This window comes from Populus trichocarpa, chromosome 8, assembly GCF_000002775.5.
Source record: "Populus trichocarpa isolate Nisqually-1 chromosome 8, P.trichocarpa_v4.1, whole genome shotgun sequence".
Classification (NCBI taxonomy): domain Eukaryota; kingdom Viridiplantae; phylum Streptophyta; class Magnoliopsida; order Malpighiales; family Salicaceae; genus Populus; species Populus trichocarpa.
The window spans coordinates 219,714-246,145 of NC_037292.2; the positions used below are offsets into that span (position 1 = coordinate 219,714).

The following is a 26,432-nucleotide window of genomic DNA, read 5'->3' on the forward strand; positions in this document are numbered from 1 at the left end:
GCAATGCCTTCATCATCTATCTTGTACTGGTCGAAATCATCAAAATGCATTGATTCCTGGGAATTACGGGATTCATTTCGTCTTCTCTGCGAACATCACAGTCAGCACACTTGACATTTTGTGAGTTCTAATCTCTTTTGGGTTATTGCTTTGATGGTTGCCAGATTTTTCACCATCTTTACTTGATTATGATAAGAATTACATGCATGTTCTCTAGGAGTTCCTTGCCTTCAGTGAACTCACTTGGCCGTTGGTTTGGAGAACCTGTCACAGAGCCATAATTAATACAGATATGAGTATATGTTGGTTTTCATGCGATAAACTAATTTATCGCATGCTGCTCCTATGATCATCTGGGTTTCAAATGGTGCCTTTTTAAATTTACCGGTCTTTTTTCCATGCCTGTCAAGGCGCCATCAGAAGCTGCTTACTGGGTTCTTTAACCATTCAATACAAGGTATATGATGAAATTTTTATTGACTCCATTGCTCATATGATTCTTTTTCTTACTGTCTTTCTACAAGTCTTAATATTTTTCCTCCATGCCAAGCAGTAGTGTATCCCGCAAATAGTTTACTGAATGTATTTCACAAGTTGTTTGAGTCTTTTGTCTATCAAGGGGTGTTTGCCCCGCGTTTTGGAGTTTTTAAAAACTTTTGATTTTTTTAATTAAAATTTTAGTATTTTTGTTGTGTTTATATCTAAAATAAAATTACAAAAATTAATAATATTTTTAATATATTTTCAAATAAAAAACACTTTGAAAAAACAATCATTTTCATAGACTGAATTGAGTTTTATTTTGTCATTTATAATAAATAAATAATTTATATAATGAAAAGTATTTTTAAATTAATAGCAAAATAGTTAAGGCTGGTAATTTAATCCATTTCCGCATGCATTTTAAATAATATAATTGAATTTAATTATATAACTTAGTATTTTATTACAATTTTTTTGTTTAATGTTTTATTTAAAATATAAAAATTGTAATAAGTTATTTATTAAATTTAATTTTTTTAATAAATTAAATGATTTGATTCAAAAATAATATTACAAAAAACTAATTCTCCTAAGTATTTCACTGTAGTTACCATCATTGCAGTGCCCACTCACACTTCACTATAAATTTCAATAATGTTTTTTTTTATTTGATCATTAAACCTTTTTTTTCTTGATTGTATCATTTTTTGTGCTGTTTTTTTTTTTTGTGTTTGCGAGTTGAAGATCCCTTATCTTTGTATTATTTTGAGATTTAAAGGTTTTAATCAGATTTCAAAACTTAATAGCAGGTTAATTTAATTAGATAGAGATTAAATTTGTAGTAGAGAGGAACAATTGAAAGAGAATGGACCAAGCTAAAAATAGAGGAAAATCGTATGGCCAATTTCTAATTCACGTGAAAAAATACCTTTTGTTCCATCTATTTTCCTTTTCATTCTCTTACAGTCCCTTTTTAAAATTTTGGTTTTGATAAAAAATAAACACTATTTTTCTTATTTTTTAGGTCTTTGGATTCCGGAGAGGAAATAGAAAGTAGTTGAAAACCACAAAAAATAGAGAATATTGGTTGATTAGTGTATTTTTTTTCAATCAATGATTTTTTTTAATTTTAATTATTTTTTGGGTTATCTCACTCTCATTACATGAATAACGAGTTTGATAGGTTAACCCAGTTGATTCAGGATTTTTTCATAATTAATTTTTTTTTAATTTTATCATTTAATATTGATTTGAATGAGAATTAAGTTTCATTATTTGTTTTGTTTGCTTTATATATTAGGTTATTCTAGCCTAATGATCCAAGAATAATGCTTAACAGGTTAATTCGAGTTGACTTGAGTTTTTTTATGTCTTCTTTTAATTTTTTGTTCTTCTAATTTCATTACTCAACATTAGATCAGTTGACAATTGAGTTTTATAATATATTTTAATTTGCTTTCTAGAGGGATATCTTAATCTCATGATCAAGATCATAGATTTTGATATTTTTATCTTGGTTAAATCAGGTTGTTTTTTTCCCTAAAAAGTTATCTTGGTCTTATGACCTGGAATCTGGATCACAAGTTCTTCAACATTGGATTTTTTTTTACTGGGTCATCCTCGTCTCATCACCCGAGGCACGTGTTTGACGAATTAACTCAATTGATTCAGTTTTTTTTAATTGACTTTTCTCCTAATTTTATCATTTAATATTGTGTTTGATTCAGAATTAGGTTTTATTATTTGTTTTGATTTTTTTTATTAGGTTATTCTAATTTCATAACCTGAGAATAATGCTTAACTGATTAACCCAAGTTTTCTTGACTCATTTTTTAATTAGAATTTTTAGAAATTTCATTGTTCATCATTAGACCCAACAAGTTCGATTGAGAATAGAGTTTCATAATTTTGTTTTGATTTGTTCTTTAAGGGGTTATCTCAGTCTTATGACCAGAGTTGTAAATTTAACAGGTTAACCCGAGTTAAATCAGGTCTTTTTTTAAATTTTTTTCTATGAGATTATCTCGGTCTAATGACCCGGATCATGAGTTTGACAAATTGACTCGAGTTGATTTTTCATGTTCTTTTTTAATTGTTTTTTTGTTAATCTCATCATTTAATACTGGGTTAATTCGTAATTTATTTTGATTTTATTTTTATGAGATTATCTCGATCTTATAACTCGAGTTGCGGGTATGACATGTTAACTTGAGTTGTTTTTTTTAGATCCATTTTTTAATTGATTTTTTTTAATTTCATCCTTCAACATTGGGTTGATTGAGAATTAGACTTCATAAGTTATTTTGATTTACTTTTTATAGGGTTATTATAGTCTCATAACTCGGGTTGTGAATTTGACAATTCTAACTCGGGTTAACCCAATTCAATCTTATATGTTGTTATCTTAATATTAAAAAAAGATGTCATTTGAAATTTTTTTTGAGTCAAATTATATTTTTACAGGTTGTTCGTGTTATTTTTAGACCCGTAAAATCAACTCCCACATGATTTATATTTTTTTCACTAAAAAAATATTAGCAACATCTAAAATTTTTTTTTCTTCCAAGAAATTTTTTATCATATCCTAGGATTAAAGATCTACTCTAACCTAAAAACAAACTCTCCATGTCATCTTAACACCGTGAATACATTTGGACTTTTTAGAATAAAAGATTTTATCTTAGAATTTTAGAAATTCAAAAATTATTTAATGAATTTAATATAAAAACATATTTTATAAGATTGTATATCTATGATATTTTTTTGTATCTATAAAATCGTAAAACAATGGGTTAAGTAAGTGATTGAGTTAAATTTTGAGTTTTTCTGGTTGGAAATTTTGTCTGGAGTTTACACAAAAAAAAAAAAACAAAACAAAAATTTGATGGGTCTTTTGGTGCGAGGATTTGGGTGTGTGTATATGTATATGTATATATATATAAAAAAAAAACCTTATGTGTATACCTACTTTATACCAAACTATGCTAAATAGTACTGTCAACAAACAATAGCATAAGTCCCTTCCCATTAGTAAAGTCGATGAAATTCTTTACATGATATCCATTATATTTCTCATTGAAAATAAAATAAAATAAAATCATAACTAAAAGGGAGAACCAATTCCAAGTACTATGACCTCTGCTTCAATCATGCAAATGTCCTTGGCAAAAAGGTAATTGTTTGACTGATATAAACTCAGGAGACCATATCTTGACCATCCATTTTCTGAGCTTGACGCACCAAACCAGCTTTTAGCTGCAGGAAGAAGAAACAATCTCAACCTTTTTTTTTTCCTCTCTCATTGACATGTTAAACCGGCAAAAAGATCATCTGTGTTCTAACTTACCTTTACCATACATGTCGAACTTTCTGTCATATAATTGATCCACAAGGCGCAAGGTGTATTCCGCATATACTCTGCAACCAGCAGGGAGCGTTGCCAAATCCAGAGCCAAGTACAGAGAAAGATGGGTGCCCATTCCAGGACCTTTTCCCTTAGGATAGAGCACTATCTTCCTGAAACAACCAGTACAGTTAGAAGAAAAAGAAAAAGTGCTACTACTAAATACTAATAATAACAGAAGAAAAGAATATATGAGAAGGTGAATTTTCTATGCTCGTGTTCATCTCGAAAAGAAAGGAATCACTAACTGTACTGGTTGTTTCGTTCTGACCACTAACGAATTGTTTGGGCAAGCTGGCACATGCAGTATAACGTAATGTAAGAGAAACATCGGCTTTCTAAAGCACATCCGAGACATGTTTTAATTAAGATTACAGATTAAAATAATAAAATAACTGTACCATTGATGATCTCCCGTGCTGAATATTTGTGATTCTTGGCGTTTTTCATCCAACTTGGAAAAGTCCACGATCTTCCAAGTGTACTTGGAAGCAGTAGGATCCTTTTTCATTGATAAGACCTCTCCTTTGCCTCTGCTTCTTTCTCCACAGACAAATACTTCAGCTCCAAGCACACAAGTGTCTTCCAGAACGAATCCATAACGAGCATCATTAAATGTTGAAAGCTTAATGAATTGATCAAAACCACATTCAAGCTTCAATCCATGAAAGCGTCTTTCCTTTCCTGCTGCATCTAACCTTGGCAACAAGGCCAAAACATCAGAGAGGGGCATCACTTTCTCTTGAGTTAAACTAAATTACCCAGAGTGATTGAAGAAAACTAATGCAAGTAAATCTTGCCCGTCACCCAATTTACAACGCATAACTCTGGTGATACTATAAACACTAAAACAAAAACTGTAGCTAATGACAATAGCTTGAGGATCTATTGCAGAGTAATGATTTAGAAAACATGCCTTGAATTACCAAGTAGCTGTCCTTGTTTTGGTCAAGCAAGAACAACCGGAAAATCACGTTGACCTCCCAACCACGTGGAAGAGAACTTGCGTCAACCATTGCTAAATAGAGAGAGATGTGATCTTTTACATTATTGCTCTTGTTTCCGTTCGGATAAAGAACTAATTTCCTTGCAAAGCAAACACAGGAGGAGGTAATAAAAATGAGAGGGGTATCTCATAATAATAAAACATGACTGCGGTTGGAGATGGAAAGACAAAGAAAGACACATATTCACTAGCAATAAGATGTACCATTTATAGCCTCCAGCTTCAAAAACCCCTGATTCATATGTCTCCACTGCATTTTTCCCAAGTGACGAAAATGACTCTATTTTAACCATGTAATGGATGGGAGGTGCATCTGATACGGTTGCTACAGCACCTGCAAAATGAAATGATATCAGCACATACAAGTTTGATCACTCTTTGGTTTTGTTACTAGAGAAAATCTGCTCATCAAACAAACACGCCGAGTATCAAAGGGAGAGCTTGGTACGGAAGAAAGGGCAAGCTCACAGACAGTAATCTCGGCATCAGCACTGAAAAAGTTAGGTCACAGAACAGGATGTTAGTCGATGAGAGAAAAAAGGGAAGGATAGGGTGAAATACCAGGAGGGGGAGAAATATTGCTGACAACTTCTGTCATGACGGTGACTATATCTTTCCTGGCAACAAAATCCACTAAACGATGTGCAGGATGTAGGGGAATGAACAAAACATTTGTTCCCCTATTTGTAAGGAAATCAAGAGAGAGTAGTTATTCGAAACTCTTAGAAGTTGTTTGGGGATTGTTATCCTTTGCTGGAATAAAGATTACTTTTGAAACCGGAAACAGATCGATTCTCTTCTTGCAGATGCAAAACACGTCTATGGAAGATACCATGCATTATTTCCTTGCAAACCGCAATCTTACAAAACTTAAACACAACAATATGCTTTAGCAACCAAGTACATTTGTGGGGGTAATGATTGAATCTTTAGCAGCAGGAAAACCTCAAACGGAACTCCATAACATTCGGCTAAAATGCTTTCATGCCTGTGAATTTTTTGTTTTCTTTCCGTCTTTTTTCATTGAGATATGCATATATTTACTTGCTTCGAACATACATATTAATAATTTGGACGAGTAAAGAACCTTAAGAAATTAAAGTAATTAGAAGTTCTCGCATCCAACCTCATGATATAATGGATGCTGCTCTCCTGGGAGGGCACCAGGGTAATTGTGATCAGAAAAGGTTCCATGTTGGGGGACTAGCTTTCCACTCCTAGACCCTCTGATGACAAATATGTGGTCAATTTCATGTGTACGAGGACATAGTATGCAGGAGGAACCGTCACTCACTACCCCCGCATTTCTTCTATTCTCCATTGCCTACTATACTACTAGACAGCTTTGTTCAAAAGGATCAAAATTTGGCATATATTGCATAATTTTAACATGAATAACTTTATTTTTTATCCCGTGCTACAGTGCTACCAGTTATGTTATCCTCGAAACTAATGCCAGAGATGGAAGTGGATTATAATTCCAAGAGCGAGCAGTGGCTGCAGGGGATGCAGAACTTGCCGATATTCTCTCAAATTGAGAAGTTAAAGGTGGATCAGAGTTCATTTTGCATCGAGTATATCATCATCGTTTCTTTGTATCCAGGGACTTTTATTGTAATGTTTTGAATTAATAAGTAGGAAAATACAATAAAGCCCTTGGTGGCTTAAAGTGTGGGAATAAATGAATGAGGGATAGTGTGGTAATTAGATAAACATAATATATATAAATAGAAGAAAAAAAAAAACAAAAGAGGGATCTGAATATTTTGAGTGAAAAACCGTGAGAGAGAAGGGAGAAGGGAGAAAGAAGAAGAAGAAGAGAAAAGAGGGAAATTAGAAGGGAAATAGAAAGGAATTGAAGGAAATAAGTAAAAAGGTAAGATTATGTATAAATATATATTAATTAAGCTTTAATTTTGATTTTGATAAATGTTAGGGTTTTGAAAATTTGAGTTTTGAGTTTAATTGATGAATTAAGTTGAATGTTTGGGTTGATTGTTATGGGTAATTGATTAATGAGTTGATTATGGAAGATTGTGATGATTTTGAGTTATGAATTGTGTAAATGGTGAATGTTGAGTTAGAAATTTGGCAAGAACAGTAGGTTTCTGTTAAAAATTCTGGGTTGGAGGTTGAAGATGACGAAAATTCAATTTGGTCCCTCAATTTTGGAAAATTACAGTTTAGTCCCCAAACTTTGGAAAATTTGCAGATTGGTCCCTGGAGCATATTCCGAGAATCTGAACAGAATAACATATGAATTATGGACAGAATTACTGTATAGATAAGAGAATTTAACACTTTCAATTTAGTCCTTCAATTTGACACAAATTACAATTTGACCCTAAAAATTTGGTAAAATTCCAGAATGGTCCTTGGAGTATAATGAGATGATCTGGACAGAAATGAGGACTAATTATGGTCAGAATTTCAGTATATTCATGGATTTATGATAAATTTCAGTTTGGTCCTTCAATTAGACAAAAGTTGCAATTTGACCCTTAAAAATAGGATAAATTACAGATTGGTCCCTAGCTGTAATATTAGCCTTTTCAGATTAGTTTGATGAATAATTAAGGGTTATTTAGTGAATTATTGCCAATTTTATTAGTTGTTTTATTATGGATTAGATTTCGAGAAAACCGTTAAATTTTGGGTTTTTGAGAAAATTGACTAGTTAGTTCAAAAACATATAGGGTTACGGAATACATCATTAGTTAAGTTTATTAAATAGGTTAAATGTTATTTTGAGTCGTTCTTGAATATGTCTCCTTTGTATTCAGATAATCCTGATATTCTACCGACAGGACGTCAGTAGGATTTTCTTCGGTGTCTGCTTTTGGCTTCTGTTTGCTTTTGAGTCAGGTGAGTGGATAACTTTCCATATGCATGAGAAATAGTATAAATATTTGATTTGTTAATATGAATTGAATCATGCTTCTTGATAATATATATGTTGATTATTATCCTTATTTTGATAAAGCATGATCAATTATTGAATCTGAATTCTTGATATGAACCAGTATATATTTTGAATTGAATTCTGAATTGATAGCTCCTCATTTGATTGATGTCATGAGTTGAGCCTTGAGATATGAATACGTCTGTTTGATTATGATTATGAACCTATGGTATGTCAGTAAGAATACCCATACTAACAGGGTAGTGTTAGTCTTTGTGCACATCGTATCTGAACCCTAGTTGGTCGGGGGAGTCACCAACCTGTGTGGACTGATCATCCCACAGTACGGAGCCTCATGCTCATTGTATTTGGATTTTCTGACGAGTTTTACCATATGATATTCTTGTTATGGCCTATTTGAGAAACCTTTCTATAAGAACCTAGAGCCATACTTGTATATATATTTCTCATTGCTGTATTACCTCGTGTGTGTATATTGAACGTTATCTACTCACTGAGTTGTTGAACTCACCATCTCATTATTTATCCTTTTCAGGCTTATAGCTTGATAGCAGGTCACTTTTGTTGGACTTTCCGAACCTGCTCTTTTGGTTGTAATTTGTACATTTTCCTTTATGTCTAGTTAGTGCTCCAAAACTCCGAAATTATATTAACTGTTGTATTAAGACAATTCAATTATATTATGAAGTTGATTTTGTTATTAATGCTGCGTTGAACTCTGATTGAGTTAGGATAAGTTTGTGTGTAAGTTTGGGTTCGCATAGGTATGGAACCTTGGAGGGGAACCTTGCCTATGTGCCGGTCATGGATCCGGGATTCGGGTCGTGATAAACTTGGTATCAGAGCTTTAGGTTAAAAAAACAATAATATAATTAAATTCGTAATAAGTGGAGCATTAGGATCCGTGTTGTCTTTGAAATTCTGAATTCTCATTAAGCATGTCTTCTTCCTTGTGATAGATATGCTTTCCTATAATTATGTGGTAATTATCATGCTATTGTTCTAGCATGACTTGAGTGCTCTCACTTTTATTTTAGGAAATGCCGAGGAATAGATGAATAGCTGATACTGTTAGAGTAGAGGATGATCAGGATAATGTCCCTATTGGGCGGTTGAGAACTGCAAGGCAGAGAAGGAGGCGCGGTGCACCCGTGCCTCAACATGTTGAGGAGGTACCTCCACCAGTGGAGGAAGAGCCTCAGGAGATAGAAGAGGAAGATATAGTTGATGAAACAGGTGTGGGGGTAGCTGACCCTGAACCTGTTACAGAGTTTCAGCAACTTAGCCAGGTTGTGCGGACCTGGATAGAGTTTTCTATGGAGAGAGATAGAAGGAGGGATAAAGATGTACCCTCGACATCCCACACTGTTCAAGGAGTTAATGTGCCGTTGAATGACTTCATGAAGTTGGCACCTCCTATTTTTACTGGGATGGATAGTTCAGAGGATCCTCAGAGGTTCCAAGATGATATTTGGCGACGGTGTGAAGCTTTGGGATGTACAGACCACCGAGCTGTGAGTTTGGCATCGTTCAGGTTGGAAGGAGATGTGGCAATCTCTTGGTTTGAGTCTAGGAAAAGAGCAAGACCAGTAGAGGCTCAGTGGACATGGAAGGAGTTTAGCTCCATGTTCTTAGACAGGTTTCTCCCTCAGAGCGTCAGGGATGCTCGACTTTATGAGTTTGAGAGGCTATCTCAGGGGAGCATGACAGTGGATGAGTATGATCTGAAGTTTACTCAGCTGTCTAGGTATGCAGAACATCTTCTACCCACTGAGGAGTGGAGGGTAAAGAGGTTTATTAGAGGACTCAAATCCTCTATGTATAAGGTGATGGTGTCACAGGTGTTTCCATCATACTCTTTAGCTGTTGATAGCGCCAGATTGATAGAGGCGCGAGAATTGGAGGATATGACTGCAGGCCAGTCTAAGAGGCCTAGAGAAGAGGGTCAGTCTTTTAGGCAACAGGGATTAAGTGCAGGTCCGTCTAGGGGACGAAGTGGCCGTCAGGGCTCATGGGTTCAGAGGAGGTTTAGACAGAGACCGTCAGTTAGTGGCTCAGGCGGTCAGAGTGGCAGTAGTGGTACTCAGAGTTTAGTTCAGACTGCACCTCGTAGTTCATTTATTACACCTAGTGATAGTTCTTCATGTCAGCACTGTGGAGGAAGTCATACTAGTGCAGAGTGCTACAGAAGGACCGGGGCTTGTTTTAGTTGTGGCCAGATAGGTCATAAGATCAGAGAGTGCCCGAGGAGACAGTTGTCAGCTTCAGGGTTATCTGCTTCAGTCCAGCATCCTATTCAGGCACCATCGACGAGCCAGTCTGTGGCTCATGGGGGTAGAGGTTTTGGTGGCCGTGGTCAGAGAGGCCGGGGTGCAGGTGATAGAGGTCAGATACAGCAGGGTCAGGGGCATGCTAGAGTTTTTGCCTTGACTCAGCAGGATGCTCAGGCATCCAACACAGTTGTTTCAGGTATTCTTCCTGTTTGCTCTTTTGAAGCAAAAGTGTTGTTTGATACGGGTGCAACCCATTCATTTGTTTCCCCATATTTTGCCATGAGGTTAGATAAACAACCAACCTTGTTAAAATCCCCAATCTCAGTCTCCACTCCCTTAGATGAATTAATATTAGTGAAGTATGTGTATCTGGATTGTGAAATAGAGATTGGAGATAAGATTTTTATGGGAGACTTAAATGTCTTAGATATGGTTGATTTTGATGTGATTTTGGGAATGTATTGGTTGGCAAAGTATAGGGCTTCGGTAAATTGTTGGGGTAAGAAAATAATATTTGATCTAGATGAAGAAGTTGGGTTGGTATTTCAAGGAGATAAGATTGGGTCTCCATCAATTATGTTGTCGGCTATCTCGAGGAAAATGGCCAGAAAAGGGGTACAGTGCTACCTAGCATACATAGTGGATGTAGAGAAAGAAGTTTCCCAGTTAGACCAAGTCCCTATAGTTAGTGAGTTTATTGATGTCTTTCCCGATGACTTACCTGGATTGCCTCCATATAGGGAGATTGAGTTTTGTATTGATTTGGTTCTGGGTACCGAACCAATATCAATGGCACCATATAGAATGGCGCCAGCAGAATTGAGGGAGCTAAAAGAGCAACTGCAGGATTTGTTGGATAAAAAGTTCATCCGACCAAGTGTGTCCCCTTGGGGAGCCCCAGTGTTGTTTGTGAAGAAGAAAGATGGGTAATTGAGGTTATGTATAGATTATAGGCAACTGAATCGGGTGACTGTTCGAAATAGATACCCACTCCCTCGCATTGATGATTTGTTTGACCAGTTACAGGGAGCTCAATTCTTTTCTAAGATCGATCTTCGATCTGGGTATCATCAGTTGAGGATTAGGGAGACAGACATTTTGAAGACAACTTTTAGAACTCGGTATGGTCATTATGAGTTCTTAGTGATGTCTTTTGGGTTGACCAATGCACCAGCAGCTTTTATGGATTTGATGAATAGAGTGTTTGGCCAGTTTATTGATCGATTTGTAATAGTTTTTATTGATGATATTTTGGTGTATTCGAGGTCTAGAGAGGAGCATGAGCAGCACTTGAGAATGGTGCTTCAAACTCTGCGAGATCATCAGCTGTATGGCAAGTTCTCAAAGAGTGAGTTTTGGTTGGAGAGTGTAGCATTTCTTGGGCATGTAGTGTCAAGGAATGGGATTGAGGTTGATCCTCAAAAGATTGAAGCAGTTAAGCAGTGGCTTAGACCTACTTCGGCGACAGAGATTAGAAGTTTCTTAGGTTTGGCCGGCTATTATCGGAGGTTTGTGGAGAACTTTTCTCGGATTTCTGCACCATTGACTAAGTTAACGTAGAAAAATGTTAAGTTTCAGTGGTCTGAAGCTTGTGAGAAAAGTTTCTTAGAGTTGAAAGAGAGATTGACTACAGCGCCTGTTCTAGCAGTACCATCAGGTTCTGGTGGTTACACAGTGTATTGTGATGCTTCGAGAGTGGGGTTAGGATGTGTTCTAATGCAGCATGGCAAGGTTATTGCCTATGCTTCACGGCAGCTAAAGAAGCATGAACAGAACTATCCTACACATGATTTAGAGATGGCGGCTGTAATTTTTGCCTTGAAGATTTGGAGGCACTACTTGTATGGTGAAACTTGTGAGATCTTCACAGATCACAAGAGTTTGAAATACATCTTTCAGCAGAGGGATCTAAACCTGAGGCAGAGGAGATGGATGGAACTGCTGAAGGATTATGATTGTACCATACATTACCACCCGGGTAAGGCAAATGTAGTTGCCGATGCTTTGAGTAGAAAATCATCAGGGAGCTTAGCTCATATTCAGGAGGTACGAAGACCTCTGATTAGGGAGCTGCATGAGTTGGTGGATGAAGGAGTCAGATTTGATCTTAGTGAAGCTGGAGCAATGATTGCTCATTTTCAGGTTAAGTCAGATTTGTTTGATAAGATAAAAGCAGCTCAGAAGAAAGATGATTCACTACTCAGGATTAGAAATGAGGTAGAGCAGGGTAAGGCTGCAGGTTTTGTGATAGGTGATGATGATGTGCTGAGATATAGGGATAGGCTTTGTGTACCTGATGTAGATGATCTGAGGAGAGAATTGATGGTAGAGGCACATCAGACAGTTTACACAGTGCATCCAGGTTCCACCAAGATGTATAAAGACCTTAAGGTGTGTTATTGGTGGAATAGGATGAAGGCTGATGTAGCAGATTTTGTTTCTAGGTGTTTGACCTGTCAGAGGGTAAAGGGTGAACACCAGAAACCTCCTGGATTGTTACAACCATTGTTGATTCCAGAATGGAAGTGGGAAAGGATCACAATGGACTTTGTGACAGGATTGCCTAGGAGTCAGGAGGGTTATGATTCAATATGGGTGATTGTTGATAGGTTGACAAAATCAGCCCATTTTCTGCCAGTTAGGATTACTTATGGATATGCAAAGTCCACAGTTTACATCGCGGTTTTGGGTGAAATTCCAAGAAGCTATGGGTACTAAAGTGCAGTTGAGTACAGCTTTTCACCCTCAGACAGATGGTCAATCTGAGAGGACTATTCAGATCTTGGAGGATATGCTAAGGGCTTGTGTCATGGATTTTGGAGTTGGTTGGAGTAAGTTCCTACCATTAGTGGAATTTGCTTACAACAACAGTTATCAGGCTAGCATAGAGATGGCACCTTATGAGGCTTTGTATGGTCGGAAGTGTAGATCACCGGTTTGTTGGTTTGAGGTTGGTGAGAAGAGGCTAATGGGACCAGAGTTGATTCAGATTACCTCAGAGAAGATAGAGGTAATTAGAAATAAGCTTCAAACAGCTCAGAGCAGACAAAAGAGTTACGCAGATAAAAGAAGGCGTGACTTAGAGTTTTCAGTGGGTGACTGTGTGTTCTTAAAAGTATCACCGACAAAAGGAGTATTCAGGTTTGGGAAGAAAGGCAAGTTGAGTCCTCGGTTCATTGGACCGTATGAGATTCTGGAGAGAGTTGGGGCAGTTGCTTATAGGTTAGCATTACCACCAAACTTGTCTGCTATTCATCCGGTATTTCATGTTTCCATGCTAAGGAAGTATATGTCAGATCCATCGCATGTATTAGAGGTTTATCCCATTGAATTGAGGGATGATATGGTTTATGAGGTGCAACCAGAAGCTATAGTCGACCGACAAGTGAGGAAGCTTAGGTCAAAGGATATAGCTTCAGTAAAAGTGAAATGGAAAGGTCATTCACGTGAGGAAGCGACATGGGAGCTCGAGGATAAGATGCGTGAGGAGTATCCTCATCTTTTCGATAATCTCGGTAAGTATTCAATCTTTTCTATTCAGTTTCGAGGACGAAACTTTTATAAGGTGGGGAGATTGTAATGTTTTGAATTAATAAGTAGGAAAATACAATAAAGCCCTTGGTGGCTTAAAGTGTGGGAATAAATGAATGAGGGATAGTGTGGTAATTAGATAAACATAATATATATAAATAGAAGAAAAAAAAAAACAAAAGAGGGATCTGAATATTTTGAGTGAAAAACCGTGAGAGAGAAGGGAGAAGGGAGAAAGAAGAAGAAGAAGAGAAAAGAGGGAAATTAGAAGGGAAATAGAAAGGAATTGAAGGAAATAAGTAAAAAGGTAAGATTATGTATAAATATGTGTTAATTAAGCTTTAATTTTGATTTTGATAAATGTTAGGGTTTTGAAAATTTGAGTTTTGAGTTTAATTGATGAATTAAGTTGAATGTTTGGGTTGATTGTTATGGGTAATTGATTAATGAGTTGATTATGGAAGATTGTGATGATTTTGAGTTATGAATTGTGTAAATGGTGAATGTTGAGTTAGAAATTTGGCAAGAACAGTAGGTTTCTGTTAAAAATTCTGGGTTGGAGGTTGAAGATGACGAAAATTCAATTTGGTCCCTCAATTTTGGAAAATTACAGTTTAGTCCCCAAACTTTGGAAAATTTGCAGATTGGTCCCTGGAGCATATTCCGAGAATCTGAACAGAATAACATATGAATTATGGACAGAATTACTGTATAGATAAGAGAATTTAACACTTTCAATTTAGTCCTTCAATTTGACACAAATTACAATTTGACCCTAAAAATTTGGTAAAATTCCAGAATGGTCCTTGGAGTATAATGAGATGATCTGGACAGAAATGAGGACTAATTATGGTCAGAATTTCAGTATATTCATGGATTTATGATAAATTTCAGTTTGGTCCTTCAATTAGACAAAAGTTGCAATTTGACCCTTAAAAATAGGATAAATTACAGATTGGTCCCTAGCTGTAATATTAGCCTTTTCAGATTAGTTTGATGAATAATTAAGGGTTATTTAGTGAATTATTGCCAATTTTATTAGTTGTTTTATTATGGATTAGATTTCGAGAAAACCGTTAAATTTTGGGTTTTTGAGAAAATTGACTAGTTAGTTCAAAAACATATAGGGTTACGGAATACATCATTAGTTAAGTTTATTAAATAGGTTAAATGTTATTTTGAGTCGTTCTTGAATATGTCTCCTTTGTATTCAGATAATCCTGATATTCTACCGACAGGACGTCAGTAGGATTTTCTTCGGTGTCTGCTTTTGGCTTCTGTTTGCTTTTGAGTCAGGTGAGTGGATAACTTTCCATATGCATGAGAAATAGTATAAATATTTGATTTGTTAATATGAATTGAATCATGCTTCTTGATAATATATATGTTGATTATTATCCTTATTTTGATAAAGCATGATCAATTATTGAATCTGAATTCTTGATATGAACCAGTATATATTTTGAATTGAATTCTGAATTGATAGCTCCTCATTTGATTGATGTCATGAGTTGAGCCTTGAGATATGAATACGTCTGTTTGATTATGATTATGAACCTATGGTATGTCAGTAAGAATACCCATACTAACAGGGTAGTGTTAGTCTTTGTGCACATCGTATCTGAACCCTAGTTGGTCGGGGGAGTCACCAACCTGTGTGGACTGATCATCCCACAGTACGGAGCCTCATGCTCATTGTATTTGGATTTTCTGACGAGTTTTACCATATGATATTCTTGTTATGGCCTATTTGAGAAACCTTTCTATAAGAACCTAGAGCCATACTTGTATATATATTTCTCATTGCTGTATTACCTCGTGTGTGTATATTGAACGTTATCTACTCACTGAGTTGTTGAACTCACCATCTCATTATTTATCCTTTTCAGGCTTATAGCTTGATAGCAGGTCACTTTTGTTGGACTTTCCGAACCTGCTCTTTTGGTTGTAATTTGTACATTTTCCTTTATGTCTAGTTAGTGCTCCAAAACTCCGAAATTATATTAACTGTTGTATTAAGACAATTCAATTATATTATGAAGTTGATTTTGTTATTAATGCTGCGTTGAACTCTGATTGAGTTAGGATAAGTTTGTGTGTAAGTTTGGGTTCGCATAGGTATGGAACCTTGGAGGGGAACCTTGCCTATGTGCCGGTCATGGATCCGGGATTCGGGTCGTGACATTTATCTATCTAGTTTTGCAGGCTAGAATTGATATGACTGCAGCAGCCTGTGAAAGTGCAGAAAAAGTATTAGAAGATACTCGTAACAGTTTGGCACCCGTCAAGGGCCAACGACTCTTCCGACTTTGGACAAGGCTCAGGCTGCTAAGATTCAAGAGCAAGAGACCTTGCTCCGAGCTGCTGCGAATGTAGGTGACGGTTACCATCTCAACTGCCAATAGTCATGCTTTGTCCGCAGCTCTTGTTCCTCGTTTTTGGCCGGGGCATTTAAATTTTGCACTCTTGTACGCAGGGAGAACATATCATCCATCATTTGTTTTTTATGCTTCAAGGCCTACGTGTATCTGGAGACCAGAGGCAGATTACATCTGCACTTCCAGTGCACTTGGTAGATGTGCTGGCTGTCTGATGGAATGCATACCTTTTCTGATTCTTCTGGTAATAAATCATCACTTTGTGTGAAAAAGTGGGTTTTCCCTGTAATTTATATGTTTTCTGTTCATTTCCTTTATACTATATCATCATCATCACTAGTTTTCTTAGATGCACAGGTTTTTTTCGATAATTATATCTTCATATCGATGAGTCTTACTGCTTAATCTTAATATTTTTAACTTCTTGTGCAGAATCAACAGTCACAAATGCATGATTTACCGGGCCAGGCTCAGCAGAAGTTTCGGCCGGTAACCTAGTATTAGCTTCTTGTCATCATTAGTAATTTGGCCCACTATGTTTCTATTGTTTTTCTTCTTTTGGGTCTTCCTCCTTACAACCTACGTCCATGCATTTCTGTGTCTTTCATGCTTTTTGTCTTGAACTTTTATTTTTGGCGTTTTGTTTGCATTTTACCTACTAAGCATGGGGTAACTTAACAAGAATGTATATTTGATCAGAGGAGAAGGTTAAGCGACAAACACCCCCCTGCCCACTCTGAATACACAGTGCATTATTTCAGGGCACAAAGCCTCTTACTCTACCAATATCTTAAGTTTGGCTTTGTGTGTCTCACTCTGAATTCATGCGTATTACATTCTTAAATCTAATTCTTTTATTGTGTGCTCATGGGCATCACTTGTGCAGTTCTGTCTCGTGATCAGGAATTCTAATATGCTGCTAGAGGAATGTAGGCCCATGAAATTTCATCTTTAAGCTTTCTCCTCTATTTTCACATAACTTCTCTGTGTATGATCAAGAGGTTTTATCAAAGTTTGGGAGGATAATTTATTGTCAGAGAGCATGCTGTTAGACCTCAATTTCATTTAACAAAAAAGAACTTGAGTCTACCTTCATATCTGTCTTGCTTAAATATTTATATATTACTACCCTTTCTTTCTCTTTTAAACTGCTTTATCTCTTTTAAGCTGCATGCATATTACTTGTGCTCATAAATTCATAATGGATGTTTGCTTGTATGGTGCAGATTTTTGTACCATGTTTCTTTTCTCTCTATTTAGTTTGAGTTTTTTTTTCTTTTTATGATTATTTCCTTTTTTGATCCGTCTTAAGCTTGTACTGTTTTGTTTGCCTCAGATTCCGAACATGTCCTCCACAATATCATCACAGCCGCTTGTGCCACGAATGCAGGTATGCCTCCTGTGTGCTTTGCAAATTTATATTCTGTGTTTAGGGAAGATAGGGCTTGTTGATTTCATTAGTGCATATTGGATTCAACTGCAATGCAGGGATCTAGAATTTACCGAAAATCTCTCATCAATTGCTCATTCTTTTCTGTACTAAAATAGAGAGTTTAATATTGTTCCAATTTATTTTCCCCTTGTTAAATCTACTATACAGTTTGGATTAGCTGATAGCATGCTTCCCCAGAGGAGTCATGCTTCTCCGGTTCAGAATGATCAGAGCATGAACCAGCTCTTCTATTTTTTTCGCCTTTCAGTCATACTTGGTTTATGAATTTGCAGTTATTTCCTGCCCCTTTTTTTCTTTCGCCTGACATCTCCTCCTGATATGTCCTTCTGTTTTTTTCTCCCTTGTCAGAATGGGAGGTTGTCTTCTGCTTTCCTTATCGGATCCATGCAGTGCGGTGACTGCATTGTGTTCATTTTGACACAAAAAAAGAAGCAAGTGCGCTCGTCTTATGTTTATTAGAATCTTAATATACGAGGCTGAAGTTCAGTTGTGGCCTTTGCTTGCAGTCTATAATACGGGAGTATCCAATCCCGGTGGTGTAATGCCCATACAGCAGCAGCAGCTTGGTTCTCAAGAGGCGTTTGGTAATATGCAACCAAATGCTCAGAACTTACAGTCAAGCATGGCAGTCACAGTTTATTTTTCCTGACAAAATATCCTGTAACAAGGTATACACTGTTGAAAGTTTGTGACAAGGTTGGGAGTTTGGTAATACGCAACCAAATGCTCGGAATTTACAAGATATGTGCCAATGATTATTTGCTATGTTGGAAGTTTGCATACCCACTGGTAATCAGTGTGTGCCTTTATGGTTTGTTGGGTGGTAGGGCACATATCTTAAGAGTTTATGTACCAGTTGAGTTTGGCTGTCAGAAGCTGTATTGGCTGTCTATCTATGCAATGTCCTTCACTAATTTACACCGATGTTGATTGTATTTCATTGCACAACCAAACCATCCCTCTTATATACTCACAGTACTCTGGCCAGCAGCCGCACTCTAAATTTAACCATGTTTCAAACTATGGTCCACTCCTCCCAAGGGATTTGAGAGCTGTGGTAAGATTACATGTTTGAATGAAACTCACAACCGTGTACTTACATTACAGATGACTGAAAATGAGAGTTAAGCTTAACAGGATATGGCCCTTCTCTTGTTCATTGTAATATGTAAGCTGAGAAAAGACAAGGAAAACTGTGGTTCGGTGCTGGAATCAAAGCTGTGAGAAAATATCGTGACATCTGATTGATGCACCTGTTTTCCCCTGTAAAATGATTCCTCAGGACTTCGAATCCAGTCAGAATGCAGTTAGTAGAAATAATTGCCTCAAATTCTCCAGGACAACGGTGGAGAAGAAGAGTTTGCAGCATATGTAAGGCATGAGATGATGGGTTCAAACAAACTTGGAACAAAAACTACAGCATCTCTGCACAAACCATTCTAGCCTGCATTGAACAGGAAAAATGAAGTAAATTAGTAGTGAACAGCACCCCTGCTTTCTTGAACTATGAAATAATCAGAAATTGGTTCTTTCTTTTTTCCTGTGATGTGATAGCATCAGGCTCGATCTTCCTCTATCCTTAATTTCTTCCATTGTTAGTATGAGCTAGATTAATTTAAATCATGAGTTGCTTATTAGACTATTTTGTGATGAAAAATAATTGCCTATGGTTGAATTACCGTTGCATTTTTACTGTCAGTCACCAAGAGGCAGATTCAACTGTCATAATGTCATTAGTTCACATTTGCTTGCTTTTGACTGGTTGGTTTACGTATCTCAACGGAAGGTATAAAGGGAAAAAAACCTACCAGTCAAAACTCAAGAAGGTCCAAGCAAGCTCAACCAAAACTAGTGGGGGGGTTTGCTGGGTAGATTCGACTTGAATTTCCATTACAATTGAATCTCGTTTATCTCTAAAGTATGATGCAAGATTAGATGATACCAAATGGATGAAGAAACAGAAAAGGATTCATTTCTTTGAATGTCCATGCAAGATATACCAGTACGAGAGAACGAATAAAAAAGAAGAAAAATAAGAGAAGTTTCTGGCAGAAAATGAAGTGAACATTCAATGCATATAAGCTAGAAACCAATCACATGAGATGAAGGGAGGAATGCTTACAAGTCTTCAAGGCAAGAACTCTTAGAATCCAATGGATCAGGATCCGGTCGTTCCAATGAAAATGCTGAAGGCACCCGTTTAGGACTAGCCAACCTTTGAGGCAAGAAAGGGAGGTTTTCAGCAGATGTGTGGCTAGAAAGAGGAGGGGAGAAGGGTGGTGAAGGAGAGGAGGAGCAGGAGAAATTGTACTTTCGATTTCCAGGTCCAACACTTATGGGAAGAGGTGATGGTGGTGTTGGTGGCGAAGATGATGGAGTAACATCACCACACCCCATGGATGAAGAATCCCTTAATTTCTTCCTTTCTGCAGCTCCCTCTATCTCTATCACCGAGTCCTTGAAAGATTAATGTCGTTGTTTGTACTCTGTTAGATGGACTTTCCCGGGAGCTTTTGTTTGAAATGCAGGTGTAAACCTAACGGTCTTTGGCCACTGGTGTCAGCTACCTACCCTTAACTGGGGACTTAATTTTAGTCATCAGTACTTGAGACTTGGGAAATTCGCCATTAATAACTGTTTTCTATCTGGGGACCAAACTTAGGATATTGTTTGTAATGCTCCATCTTAAGTGGTACTCGACTGCATAATTAGCTCTTTCAATGGCTGCTCGGTATGATACCCTTTTTGTGATGAACTAATTTGTAGAAGAACAGTATCCAAAAATGAATTTTCCGAAGTGTAACGTTAAGAAAACAAAAACATGAGACGACCATGACAAGTAATTACACATCCCTGCCGGCCAAATGTATCATTAATTGTCGTGGATTCTCTCAGACCACCTCCATGCTCTCTCTCACATATTCTCCTTTTGGGTCTTCAATGTTTTTCTTGAATTACATTAACTTGGATTAGAAGCTTGAATCTTCTCGTAAGTCATGGGCATTTTCTCTATATTAAATAATAATAACAGAACACGTAGACGGATTAGAGTGGACAATCATCGATAAAATATAAGGATAAACTTCAAAAATATCCTCCACACCCATGTAATCTTAATTTTGCAATTAGATAATTTTTTAAATCGATTTTATTTTTAAAAACTTTACTTGAAGATTTTCATTATCCATATTTTCAATCTAAATCGTACTTGTATATTATAAAAAAAAACTGTTATTTTATATAGAATTTAACACTTTTTGTTAAATTATTGTGGTTAAAATAAATTAAATTATAATTGAGAAGAGCAAAATTGATATAAAAAATAGTTTGTATATATATAGAACCAATCCTATACTTGATGTTTCTCTGAAAACAAAAGGATAAAATTGATTTGTTTATTCATTGACATTGATGCGAAATATCAAATTACAGTACTAGATGGATAAATACACTCAAAAAGTGTCCCTCCAAAACTCTCCCTCTTGGGAAGTTCCTTCATCAAATTGCAGCGAGAGACGATGATATAATAAATAATAATAATAGTGATGATCTTGTCTCTTTTATTTCTAAGCATTAACTTGGTAATCTTACAAGAAAACCCTACAAACAACAAAAAAATCTCAAGTCTTTCGAAAACTCTCAAAATGCAAATATGTTTTTGATAAATATAGTTTTGGAGTGCATGTAGTGTTTTTTTCTCTAATGCAGCTGAAGCCTGCACAACTTCATTTCAGGTGAAGACTTGATTGCACCATGTCATTGCAAAGGCACTCAGAAGTAGGTCCATAGGTCATGTCTTGATAACTGGAGGTCAACTATGGTAAATGCTCGTTTCTCTCCGGCATGCCCTTTCCCTGATTTACATAGTGATCATGTGTGTAGAACTTTGAGACTTGGGAAAATCATGTCAGCCTTTCTGATGTTTATTTATAACTTGCCATTGCAAGCATGTATGCATGTGATAGAAGTAAGTTTACATCTTGATTAATTGGTTAGTTCCTGCTATGCATTGAGCAATGTTTATACTGCGGGCAAATGTCCCAGTTGATCGATGGTGGTTGAGACTGAAGTTTCTGTTTCTTGTTGCTGGGGACCATATGTTTATTTTTGCAATATTTAATCTGCTAAGGCAACCATCCTTTTCATGCTAGTTAAATTTGGTAACATGATCTGGAAGTTGATTAATTAGGTGTCACTATTGCTGGTATTACCAGTACGCTTTCTTCCTTCTAGAATTGTGAGCTGTTAAACTTTTTTTGCTCATCCGTTCTTTTCAAAACAATTTGAAGGATCCCTTTTCATAGCAGTTTAGTTTCCCACAATCAAGATGCAAATCTTTGCATATCGATATACTTTGTTTGTCATTTTCTATCCATGGGTTTCCCACAATCTGTGCAAATCTTTGCCCTTGTTTTGATTGACTCAATTTATATTTGCATGTTTTGCTTGTCAGTCAACCTTGCTTGAGTTTTTCACCCAAAATCCAGCTTGGTTCAGAAAAAATTAGGATGTAGGAAAGTGTTTCTGATCACCAAATCACCTGAGCAACTCCAAAATGATGTTAAGAGAACTCATTTTCCCGCAATAAGAAAAAGACAAGAAGCTATGTAATTCAATTTCCTATGTCTAAAGTTGCTGATTCTCTGAAGAAGTTTCCCATTTAAACTTTAGGATGCCTTTGTTTTCAATCTGAAGTGCTGTTATCATATTGTTTCACTACATGCATTTAGTTTGATGGGATTTTAGGAAAAGAAAGAATCTAATTTGGAAGGTGGAGATATACAGTTAGGCTCCATTGATGTTAGTGCCTAATGTGAGATGTCATTTTGTGTAAAAACCAGCTTTACATCGTAGATGTGTTATCGGTTGACCATGCCACTAACCTTAACTTCTTGCCTGTAGATTAAAACTCAAATTCAAAAGCAACATTGACGATAATTAATGATCGGTGAGGCGGCACCAAGTCGATAATTGATATGAATATTACCAAGCGGTGAAATCTAGGCATTGATCCTGGCTTGGTTTATTATAGAATGGCGTGAACTATTGCTATCTTTGATTGTTTGAAGATTGCAAGACACCATCACTTGTGACATCTTAAGATCTACTACCTTTTTCATGAGAGTTTTATGCTCACTCTCGGTATTTCTGACTTTTAGTTCATTATTTTTTTGCAGTTTTAGGAATCGTTTTGGTGGGTTTTCTCTATATATAGTTTCCTCATTTCTATGGTGTGTGGACTATGCATCAATGAGTGCCCCACTATCATCTTCTTGCCAAGCAAGAACTTACAAAGGTCTGGTATCTCATCCTTGAAGCATTTGGAGTTTCTAAACCAGCTGCAATGTAGCAGATTATAAGGTAGAATTTAATTAGAAAAACAGTTGCTAATAGTTCTATTTTAGTGGTTCATTATCTTCAAGTATTTTTTTTTTCCTGGTGGAAATATTTTTCATTACATGTACTATCAACATCTCTGCTGGTTAAAAAGTATACCTTCACACTCGTAAGGCACAGTGTTGCAGACATTTCCTAACTCCAGTCAAATAAGCATAGCCCAAGACAAGATTTCCAAAGCATACACAACACAATGTCACGCGATTAAGAATGCAAAACTAAATAACAGGGCATTCTGAGTACATACATATGTATTACTTCTCTGGCATAACCATACATTTAGTTACCAAATTCCGAATCAAGGCACCCAAATCTTATTAACATAACTATACTAATAGTCAAACATATATGGAAGACCATAAGCGGCTCACTAACTGTTCTTGTTGCACTAAAGCGAATCCCCTACCTAGACAAATGCCACAACTGTGCTAAATATGTGTATACCTACTTTATACCAAACTATGCTAAATAGTACTGTCAACAAACAATAGCATAAGTCCCTTCCCATTAGTAAAAGTCAATGAAATTCTTTACATGATATCCATTATATGTCTGATTGAAAAAAGAAAAAAAAAATCATAACTAAAACGAAGAACCACTTCCAAGTACTATGACCTCTGCTTCAATTATGCAAATGTCCTTGGCAAAAAGGTAATTGTTTGACTGATATAAACTCAGGGGACCGTATCTTGACCATCCATTTTCTGAGCTTGAGGCACCAAACCAGCTTTTAACTGCAGGAAGAAGAAACAATCTCAACCTTTTTTTTTCCTCTCTCATTGACATGTTAAACCGGCAAAAAGATCATCTGTGTTCTTACTTACCTTTACCATACATGTCGTGCTTTCTGTCATAGACTTGATCCACAAGGCGCAAGGTGTAATCCGCATATACTCTGCAACCAGCAGGGAGCGTTGCCAAATCCAGAGCCAAGTACAGAGAAAGATGGGTGCCCATTCCAGGACCTTTTCCCTTAGGATAGAGCACTATCTTCCTGAAACAACCAGTACAGGTAGAAGAAAAGGGAAAAGTGCTACTACTAAATACTAATAATAACAGAAGAAAAAAAATATATGAGAAGGTGATTTTTCTATGCTCGTGTTCATCTCGAAAAGAAAGGAATCACTAACAGGAATGCTTATACAACAGTAAATTTCGTTCTGACCACTAACGAATTGTTTGGGCAAGCTGGCACACGGAGTATAACGTAATGTAAGAGAAACATCGGCTTCCTAAATCACATCCGAACATGTTTTAATTAAGATTACAGATTAAAATAATAAAATAACAGTACCATTGATGATCTCCCGTGCTGAATATGTGATGTTTTGAAATTTAATGAGTAGGTAAAAGGCAATAAAGCCCTTGGAGGCTTAAAAGTTGGTATAATTAAATGAAGGGTATTGTAGTAATTGTATAAAGAGATGATAAGTATAAATAGAAAGAAAAAAAAAAAGAGAGATCTGAATATTTGAGAGAGCAAACCGTGAGAGAGAAGGGAGAAAGAAGAAGAAGAGAAAAGAGGGGAAAATAAGGGAAAAAGGAAAGGAGTTGGAGGAAATAAGTTTAAAGGTAAGATTACGTATAAATGTGTGTTCTTTAAGCCTTAATTTCTGTTTTGATAAATGTTAGGGTTTTGAATATTGTGTTTTGAGTTTGATTGATGAATTAATTGGAAGGTTATGGGTTGATTGTTGTGGGTAATTGGTTAATTAGTTGATTGTGAGAGATTGAAGGTAAAGATGATGATTTTGAGTTATGATTTTATTTGAATGGTGAAATTGTGTTAGAAATCAGGAGATGACAGTAGGTAATCTGTAAAATTCTGGGTTTGAGGTTGAAGATGACGAAAATTCAATTTGGTCCCTCACTTTGTGAAATTACAGTTTAGTCCCTAAACTTTGAGGAAATTATAATTTGACCCCTAATTGTATTTTTAGATTCTGGACAGTGTTATTATGAGGTTAAGGATGATGAATCTGAGTTTGATAATTGATTTGGAATATTTTCAGTTTGGTCCCTCAATTTTGGGAATTTACATTTTAGTCCCTGAACTTTATGAAAATTACAGTTCGGTCCCTGGTTCGTTCTAGACAGAATTAAGGATGGTTTATGGGTGAAAATTCAGTATAGTTATGTATTTTCCAGATTGGTCCAATTTTGGTAAAATTACGTTTTGGTCCCTGTTTTGGAAGATTGTCGTTTTAGTCCATAAACTTAGGAGACTAAAGCTGATTTTATTTTATGCATTGGGATCTTTTGTTTGAGTTATTTTTGAGTATATTTCATATATTGTTGTAGGTTCTCCTAACGATCCTCAATAGGATTTTCGGGTCTTTCGTCTGACATTCCTTTTAGTTCTATATTTTCCGGGTGAGTGGAATAATCTTTAATATGCATATATGATAAGTAAATATGTATGTTGATTATACAATGAGTACAACTCGTTAATTCTTTGAATAATTATATATGTTGCTTATTTTCCGAGTACTCATTTATTCTTGAATTTGCACTCGCAATCTATCAAAGTAAATCCTATTTGATATGATATACGTTTCTTTGATGATTATATGAATATCTATTATGCCTTGATATGGGACTTGTCAGTAACTCCATGCTAACGGAGAGTAGTTAGCCTATGTGCACATAGTATTCTGTATGTATACCTAGCTGGTGAGAGAGGCATCAGCCTGTGGCGACTGATCATCCCACAGTGGTCACCTTCGGGTGTCATCTGGTCTGGTCACCTTCGGGTGTCATCTGGTCACCTTCGGGTGTCATCTGATCTCTGACATATAGTCCACTACGTTATGATGATACGTTTAGTATGCATATGATATGTATATGATAAGTTTAGTATGTATATGTATATGTATATCAAGATAAATGATCTTGCGAACTATAAATATCAAGAATATCTAAAATGTATATCAATTATTATTCCCTCACTGAGTTGGTTGAACTCACCCCTCATTCTTAATATTATTTCAGGTTCTTAGTTTCTGATAGCAGGTGAACTTTGTTGAGTGTTCCTGCTTCTTCAGTTTTGAGTCGGTATGCCTTGCTTATCTTTCAAGGCTATTTGATTCGATGTCTTAGGCGCTCCACTATTACCTTGTTTTGATTAAATTTGGATTTTGACAATGTAATGAGTATTATGGATTATTGTTTTTGTTTTAATTATTGACGAGGAGTTTTAAACTATCTTTTGGTTTCATCAGTTTTGAATAATATAAGATTTCTGAAGATTATGAAATGCTGCGTATTTTTGAATAAATTATTCTTTGATATGTCCGTTTTGAGGCTTAGCGCGGGAGGGGTGTCCTTCCGCCACCGCTCCTGCGTTGCCGGTCATGGACCCGGGATTCGGGTCGTGACAAAGGTGGTATCAGAGCCAGGTTTTTTTATTAAAACCTCGTAATATGTGGAGCTTAGGATCTATCTTGTCTTGATGTCATTCCTCTTTCCTCTTATAATTCTCTAATCTAGTGTTTGGTGTGTCCTCCTTAAAACTCCTTTATAGTTATGTTATGTTCCTTCGAGGCTAGAGTGTTATTTGACACGGGGGCAACACATTCTTTCGTG

General features: G+C 36.2%; 3 protein-coding genes and 1 long non-coding RNA gene across 7 annotated transcripts in view; 1 reads left to right on the plus strand and 3 right to left on the minus strand.

Moving 5' to 3' along the window:
• Positions 1-3,478: 3,478 nt before the first annotated feature.
• The window catches only part of LOC7490848 (ubiquitin C-terminal hydrolase 12), a 33,539-nt gene continuing 10,585 nt past the window's right edge, over positions 3,479-26,432 (minus strand). Inside the window, exons 1-6 of one of the 3 annotated variants that reach the window (XM_024606830.2) lie at positions 5,454-5,608; positions 5,097-5,226; positions 4,803-4,972; positions 4,288-4,573; positions 3,830-3,999; positions 3,479-3,738 (exon numbers count right to left, since the gene is read on the minus strand). In XM_024606830.2, the coding sequence (XP_024462598.1) occupies positions 3,587-3,738; positions 3,830-3,999; positions 4,288-4,573; positions 4,803-4,972; positions 5,097-5,226; positions 5,454-5,490 (945 nt within the window). In that variant the 5' untranslated portion in view covers positions 5,491-5,608 and the 3' untranslated portion in view covers positions 3,479-3,586. Of the gene's footprint in view, positions 3,739-3,829; positions 4,000-4,134; positions 4,181-4,287; positions 4,574-4,802; positions 4,973-5,096; positions 5,227-5,453; positions 5,609-26,432 lie in introns of those variants that run through there. The other 2 variants (XM_024606831.2, XM_052454879.1) reach the window with 2 other exon arrangements.
• Positions 7,764-15,677, plus strand: LOC127905614 (uncharacterized). Its single transcript, XR_008059797.1, has 2 exons — positions 7,764-8,279; positions 14,916-15,677. It is a non-coding gene; the product is annotated as an uncharacterized LOC127905614 (long non-coding RNA).
• Positions 18,450-20,306, minus strand: LOC18101263 (formin-like protein 18). 2 transcript variants are annotated; one of them, XM_006379330.3, is made up of 2 exons: positions 19,573-20,228; positions 18,450-18,894 (listed from the first exon to the last, which is right to left on the minus strand). In XM_006379330.3, the coding sequence occupies exons 1-2, from the start codon at positions 19,845-19,847 to the stop codon at positions 18,843-18,845; spliced, it is 327 nt and encodes a 108-aa protein (XP_006379392.1). In that variant the 5' UTR covers positions 19,848-20,228; the 3' UTR covers positions 18,450-18,842. The 2 variants fall into 2 exon arrangements, with proteins under 2 accessions (XP_006379392.1, XP_024462531.1); XM_024606763.2 differs by lacking the exon at positions 18,450-18,894 and adding an exon at positions 18,923-19,363 and having other exon boundaries at positions 19,573-20,306.
• Positions 23,404-24,130, minus strand: LOC18101265 (ubiquitin C-terminal hydrolase 12). Its single transcript, XM_006379331.3, has 2 exons — positions 23,672-24,130; positions 23,404-23,581 (listed from the first exon to the last, which is right to left on the minus strand). The coding sequence occupies exons 1-2, from the start codon at positions 23,802-23,804 to the stop codon at positions 23,430-23,432; spliced, it is 285 nt and encodes a 94-aa protein (XP_006379393.3). The 5' UTR covers positions 23,805-24,130; the 3' UTR covers positions 23,404-23,429.